At 33.6% G+C, this 7,851-nt stretch overlaps 1 protein-coding gene across 3 annotated transcripts in view; it reads right to left on the bottom strand.

The window, feature by feature from the left end:
• Positions 1-1,305: 1,305 nt before the first annotated feature.
• Positions 1,306-7,851, bottom strand: part of TANK (TRAF family member-associated NFKB activator) — an 89,604-nt gene continuing 83,058 nt past the window's right edge. For all 3 annotated transcript variants that reach the window (XM_008573162.1, XM_008573161.1, XM_008573160.1), the window contains exons 7-8: positions 5,596-6,176; positions 1,306-2,094 (exon numbers count right to left, since the gene is read on the bottom strand). In XM_008573162.1, the coding sequence (XP_008571384.1) occupies positions 1,918-2,094; positions 5,596-6,176 (758 nt within the window). In that variant the 3' untranslated portion in view covers positions 1,306-1,917. The remainder of the gene's footprint in view (positions 2,095-5,595; positions 6,177-7,851) is intronic.

Raw genomic sequence — 7,851 nt, 5'->3', positions numbered from 1 at the left:
GCCAAGAGGCAGCCCCGGCACGACTCAGTAATGAGAGAGGGAGAGACCTGGCGGGTGCCCACTCCACTTTAGAACTGCAGCCAGCGCCGCCTCTTCAGGGTGGGACAGGGGCCTGCTCTCCAGGCCGCCTCTCCTGTGGCCCAGGAGAGTCTCTGTCCCTCAGAGGTTGGAGCTTAGGGTACCGGTTGGAGCTTAGGGTACCGCTAGAACCCAAAAGGAAACAGAGTTCCCAGCTCTCACTTGAAGTGGTGAAGGTGGGGACAGGGTGGACCGGAGAAGGGTCTGCAGTACACTTTAAGTCATTTTCTGGGCTATAGAGTTTGCTTTGGTTGTCAGCATGTCAACTGTGTGAGAGAAACTCTCCCCTTCTAGAAAAGTAGAGGGGAAAAGAACCCCCTTTCTCGAGATAGGTCCAGTTGTATATTCTGGCTGGTAATACCGGGAAATTTTTATTTTTAATTTTGTATGTGTGTGTGGGAGAAGTGAGAGGGGAGGCTGGGTGGGCGGGAGGTGGGGGGAAGGGAAGAGACTTGGATAATTGTCTGGGCAATTCCATTCAGCCCCAGTGGCAATGAAAGATGTACATGTCTCAGAACCTTTCACAGTGAATACCTAATAATCACTATGTCACCTTGGTGAGGAAGATGTCAATGTGATGTGCTTGGCACCCTGAGAAGTTGAGGCTGCACTCTCATTCTTCCACAAGTTAAAGCTGTTCACTGTGGAACAGGGGCCTGCCCAAATTCCCCATCCCAAACCCTGAAGCTTTAAACACTTGCTTCAAGAAGGCTTAAATTCGTTTGAGAGTTGCGAATCAATCTCTACTTCATCAAATGGAAGCCATGCCTCAAACATTTTTAAAATCAGGGGAAAAGAAAAACCCAAAATACAAGACTCACAGGGAAGGAAAACAAAAGGGAAGTCTCATTTTAAACAAATTTTGCAGCCTTCTGAATTTCGTATCTTCTCTCTCAAATGTGTCTCAGTGGCCATCAATCAGGCTGCTAACAATGAATAACAAATTTCTCAACAGGAATATGAACATTTCTAATCTAAATTAATAAATATGGATAGTCCTTACAGGGTTTTAGATTTGCTCCCATTAAAAACAAATGTTTCTGTAGAAAGCTTATTTTGAAAAATAATTTTAAAATTCAAAGTGATCCACTAATTGTAATAAGTGCCATAGGATCTGGTCATTACCCTTCTCTCAGGTTACTGGAAAGAAAACATAAATTTTATAAACTTCCTAAAAATATGATTTCATTTTTTTTTAAAACTCAGGAACAAAGAACACACCAATGATGACAACATACATAACTCTTTTAATATTTAATTCATTTTATCATGTAGCTATACACATAGTAAAAATTAAAGCCATATATATTATTAAAAAAAAATCTAAAGTGTTTAAATAATTCTACCAGTGATTTTGTCATTGGACAACAAATGTCTTAGGTTTGGCATTTACTTAGATGTTTACGTTGTCTGCTATTGCCTATTATTCAAAAATAACATCTATAGCATAAATAATCAATTTTTAAATGAAAACAACAAAAAAATCCTATGAACATTTGATATCACCAAATTCAGCAAATCTCACTAGAAATCCAAGCAATAAGCTTAGATATTTGAAACAAACATAAATTATGATTATACAACTCTGTAAGTCACATACATAATTTAGAATTATGGTAATAACACTATAAAAATGAATACAATGAATTACAGTTCTGTACAGAATGATCTTTAAAAGATAAAAGAAAGTTACAAAATAAGGTTAGAAAAAAATTCAAAAAGCTGTGACGTTAAATTTTTCTATAAATGTTCTTGAATTTAGTTTACAATCAAGTATTTATAGTATTACAAACCCAAAATCATTGCATAGAACTTGATATGTCTATTTTCAAATGTGTCTTAAGTTTCTCCATTAAAGTGTGAATTAAGATGCCGGAGGAAATCCCCCCTGGATGTAATAGATGGTGGGAAAACTGCTTGACAGAATTCACATACTCGAGGTATATGCAGTTCTGAGTCTGTATCATTTGGTACCACTAAGTCACTGTCTTGATTAGGAAAGGGCTTCCAAATGGGCTGTAGGAAACAAACAAAAACATCTTCTGTTACTTGAGTTTAAAATCAACTTGCATTGAATTTCAAATTCACATCTTTTGAATGAGTTATGTATGAGCATATATATGAAATTCCCTAATATGAAAGCAAATTACTTTTCTGTAGAGTTAGCATGAGGACATACCTCACTTCTTTTTTTCATAAAAGGCACAACTAAACTTTTAAAAGTCACTTGGTATACATATTTGTGCATTTTGTCTTTACATGATTGAAAATATTGCAGCTTTAGCACCAGGAATTTTTAATACTTAATTAACACACGGCAGTAGTTTAAAACAACAGTCAATACTTCAGAATTTTTAAAAGTTTAATCTTTTCTATTTTACAATAGAAACCTTAATGTATAGATAGGGCCTTTATTAATATGTGGTACACTAGACAGGATGTGTATGAGAGCATGCATCTTAATTAAAAGCAACTTAAATTTCACTACTATTAATAAGTAAATACACAATGAATACATCATATATGAATCAGCATTATTTTGATTTTTAAAAAGACATTTTTTCTTTTAAACTGCTAAATAAATTCCATTGATCAGTTTTACTTTGTTTTCTGAAAACTCAAATATTTAAATTAATCAACAAAGTCTAATATCACATGCATTCATTTTTTTTCTTTCTTCTTCCTGTAGCAAGTGAGGTAGAAGCATTCTTTTGACTTCTTACTCTGCTCCTGTTAAACAGTTTGGCCTTCTTACTCATTCTTTGTGGCTGAACAAAGTGAAATCTGTCAATAGTTGCGCAGTTAAGAAAAAACATGATTTAACAGAACCACCTCCATTATAACCAGCATATAAACACCCTTAAATAACTGCATTTATCCATTAAAAAAACAAAACAAACAAACAAAAAACTTCTAGAAGGACAAGAAATAGCATTTAGTTTAATAGTAAGTGCTCAATAAATGTCTGTTGACTGAAATGTATCTTATTTTCCTGAATTGTGTAAACCAAATTATTTCCAAATTTTCTTTCTAACCTTGACACAGGTAAACCCTGACATAGCTAAATTCTGATACTTTTATTCTCATAAAATCAATTTAAAGAGACCCTTTTATACTCCTACTACTTTTTAATATTACATTTTAGCCTAGTCTAGCACCTGACAGTGTTAGTTTTCATTCCCTTAACTTCCTTTACTATAGTTAGCCAATCATTTATATAAACAGTATATTACTAATTGAAGCATTTGGGTTGTACGACATCACTGTCTTACAAACATTTTACTGGACAGCTGTGTACAGTTGGTGTAAATATACAAAGTCTGTCTAGGCATTGAGATAAATTCAAATACCAGTACAGAGGGCTTATAATAACACTGATTCAATTCATTTAATGAAAAGTGGCAATTTTATCACAACAAGTAGCAATGTTACGAAATTTGGGGTAAAATAATTTTCTTTAGAAAAATCTTTCTTCCTTGATAACAAAGTAATACTTGTGAGTATATAAACAGAAATCTAGTTAGAGTTAACTAGATTTAAATTTTACTTTTACAGTTAAAACAAAAAAGTATAAATAATTCTAATGGGAAATTGATATGGCTATATATAAAATATTAAAGATAATTCTTATTAAGATCTATAATATAGTAAGAAATTAACTTAGAAGCAATTTATCTTCTAAATTTGGTAAGCCAATCTTCCATTGCCCATTTACCTTTAAGGTCCATATTTATCATTCTCTATTAGGAGCTATTAACTCAGATTTGATCTCTTCGTAGAATTTAGTTGGGACCCCAATCACTGACTCAGCAAAAGAAAGAAAGAAAAGAAAATCATATAGGACAAAAATAAGCTGACATATTTTAGTCTTTGTTAGTATAGCTGAAAGTATAAAAGAGATATTTAGTAGTAACGATTGATATCAAGTAAAAATTTGAAACATGTAACCGAAATTCCACTTCTCTCTGTTACTATTTATGAACAACTCAAGAATTTTGTATTTATCATACTAGCTTTATTAATATAAATAAAATACTAAAATGTTTTTAATAACCCATTTTAAGAAATATTCTTTCAATCCTAAACTGTAGCATGGAGTTCGAAACAAACTAATTTCTTTGCTATTTTCTGCCAAAATATCAATTATCTAACCTATGCCCCATGTCTTATGACAGCTCAACACCAATTCTCTTGCATTTTTTAAGCTGAATACTTTTTCATCAAGTTGTAATCACATACCAGCTGTTTCTCTTGCTGTAGTATAGAAAGCAAATGTACAATGCAGGGTGCCATCTACTGAAACATGAATGCACAGACTAGCTAGTAAAAGAACAAGCAAGAGATATAATGAAGAAAAAAGTAACAAGTATTAGAACTGATGTACTTTACAGCTCCACAGGAATTCTACTTGCAGTAAATGAAATTGTTTAATTTGTTTCACTTAGTAGTAACTATAACTGAGACTATGATGTGAAATAAGGTATAATGTAGAACATAGTGAGTTTATAATTAAAGCTTATTGTCAACAATATCTAGTTTTCCCCACTACTAAAATATACCACAGCTTGACTACTGCTTCTTCTGCATTCTGATTTAAAAATCTATAACCTGTAAAAGTACTTAAAACCAAAGGGTATTAATCGAGTTTTTTGGTTTTTTGTAAATTAATATATAAAGGCAAAGAGAAGTCAAGCAAATGCTTGCAGGTTATATAGACATTTTCATCAATCTGTATTTTCACAAGCTTCTGTTTAACAACTATATATTTTTCATTTGCTTTCGGACATTAAACAACTTTTTTTTTTTTTTTAACTGAAAGAGTCATTGTGATAGAACCTGAATCTCAAAGGGAGGGTAGAAGTGGGTTGGGAGCCTATAAGTAGTCTATGAGCTTTAGAAACATTAAATATGTGATCAAAATCATACAGATTTTGATAGCAGAGACTACTTTAAAAATATATTAGGCTGCATGTTCAGTGCCATATTAGCAACCCAAACCAAAACTAAACCCTACAGATCTACATACGGTATAACTGAGAATGTAATAGAAGTATTAGTTGAAAGACAGTTCACTTATTTTGATAAAGAGGAATATACAGTGCAATTATTTATTATGGAAAATCATGCATTCTTGTAAACATGAGTATGATACACACAGATTTTTTAATTAAGAAATTTGTTTCACAGTATGAAGTTTAAAAAAGAATCCTATAATACAGACGCTGAATAAACATGCTTTTAAGAAGGGATTAAGAAAATGACACCATGCTAGATATGGATAAGGCTTACATGTACTTTAAAATCTGTCATAAATTTTAAGGTACTTTATAGTAGAGCTTTGCCACATTCATCTTTTATAATTTTATGTCATTTATTATAAGACTTGAATATTTTATTGAAAGCTGTAAGTTTGGTTAGTCGGGATGTCGGATAACCTAAAAGAGATGCATATCTGTGCACGTATGGTAAAATGTGTGTTCACACATAATAATATATTTGTTAATGCAAAACAGTTACCTGCTGTGGTCCTCGGATAGCTTTTCCTGGGGAATCGAGTGAGGGAAAAGGTGCATCAGATGGGTCCTGAAGTGGGAATGTATTTACATATAACGCATTATGGTCTCCAGGTGCCAAACACGTAGCTCTATCCAGAGCTGTCCTGCTACAAGTGTTTACAAGATTCGAGGGTTTTGTTTTGTCAGTTGTTTTAAGGTTTTGTATAGCTGATGCTATGGGGTCAATTCTCTGAATTTCAAATAAAGTGTCTTCTGTTTTAACAAAGTTTCCTGGGTTGTCTCTGAGCTCCATATTAAATTTGTCCTGGCATAATAACTCAGATGTGGCAGGACCAAGGATATTGGGTCTCTCTGGAGTGCTATGTAAGAAAGGAGAGTCACTGTCCGTAGGTGGAAACTTGACGTTGAATTTAGAAAGTGATTCAAAAGAGGTATCTTCCTCGTCTTGGCCCAGTCCTCTTGGTGTGACAGATGTGATGCATGGTGTACCTCTATTTATATCATCTTTAGCCTGAGGCTTAAACAGCGCTTCTTGTTTATCTGTTTTATCCGTACATTGTATAGGCACAGAGCACTGTGTTTCTGCAGGTAAAAGAACACAAAAGGGAAGTAGTCACATTCAAATCATTCTTAAAAATCTGTTCAATCAGCTTTGAACAGATGAGTATTATTTTTTTCTATTGATTTTTATAGCAACTGAAGACAACTTGGCATTTTTACACTTGCTACCATCTTACACAGGAATATTAGCAGCCTCCAGTGGGTGAACTGGAATCTAGCTTATAGGTCTTTTGCTGTAAGCTTTGCATCTTGTTCACGGTTATACTGCTCCACATTTTTTTTAAAAAAATTGCTTGTAGTGTATACATATACGTTACTTTATCAGTAACGGAAGCTGCAACTGTGAGCTTGCTTAGACAAATAAGTTGTTAAAAGAGAAAATCCTTACTAGGTATATATATAAATTGGGCCATTTAGTATTTACTACATCAATCAGTTAATTTATTCCCCCCACAGTAACTTAATTACTGTGTAGCTAAGTATATCACTAATCAATTTAGCCATTGTCTACTGTCAATAATCCATGTGAGGGAATGGTGGTGGTAAGGGTTGGAAAGAAGGAAGGTAGTGGAGGCAAAATAAGGAAGAAATTTTGGGGTGCACATTAAGAAAACTGCATGTAAATATATGGTTTTCACATCTTATGTCAAAAGAAAAAGATATCAGTAGATAACAGGTAGAAATCAGGTAGATACCAGGGCCTCAGTATCTAGAAGCCTCATTTGTCTAGAAGCCACTTATCAAACACATTCAGCTTTCTAGGACATGGTCAAAAGCTAGAAAGTAAGTAAGCAGAGGTTCTGAGGAGTCAGAATTAGAGCCACAAGTTCCACAGATACATGAATTTTGCTCCTATTGTTATTTTAGATTTATTCTAAAAAGCTTGATGAAGTATCCCCTAGCTTATAGCTGGTTTGAAACATCAAATTAAAATGGGATATGAGTTATTAAAGCAAACATGTTATCAACAATAGCTGAAAGCATGGGAAGAGACAAGAAAAACATAAAAGCAAATGTAAGAATTAAGAAAACACTACAGTCTAAGTGCAGGGCCAACAAAGGCTGTCCAAGTACTTCTCAATACAAAAAAACAATGATCAAAGTCCTCTCCATGTTGATGATCCTGAGACATTAAAAAAAGCTAAATTATGCTCCACAATGTCACTTCAAACAGGCAATGAAAGTGGTAATGTATGTATTTTTATTCCATGCATTAGTGGTAAAAAATTTTTACGTTAGCATTCAAATAAGACTTGTCAGTAAAGTTGTACATTCACAAATGGAGATTTACCAACAATGCAGGATTAAGTAGACAGGTATACAAAGCACCTTGCACAGTGTCTGATCAGGTTAACAGGCACTTAGCAAATATCAGTTCTTTTATATTTTTTTGGTCTTTGCAGTTTCATGATGCTTCTCTACCTTTTGCCACAGCACATTCCAACACAAGATATTTTTTGTTTGGATATAATGTGTACTACAATTCAATCAACTTCTTTGGTTCATCTTGTTATATACCTCCTGTCTCTCTTTAGTCCACACTATCCTCTCATTAAATTATCACAACAGTCTCTGAACTGCTTCCTTGCCTCTAAATCTGTCTCATAACCAATCAGTTGTCTACATTACAATTTCCCCACCATCCCTTCTCAGACTAGTTTTTCTAAAATATAAATCTAGTTATGTTACCTTCCTA

The sequence above is a fragment of the Galeopterus variegatus genome, unplaced genomic scaffold, assembly GCF_000696425.1.
Source record: "Galeopterus variegatus unplaced genomic scaffold, G_variegatus-3.0.2 Scaffold883, whole genome shotgun sequence".
Classification (NCBI taxonomy): Eukaryota; Metazoa; Chordata; class Mammalia; order Dermoptera; family Cynocephalidae; genus Galeopterus; species Galeopterus variegatus.
Note: the sequence above shows the minus strand (reverse complement) of the source record. Positions and strands in the feature narration are given on the sequence as shown.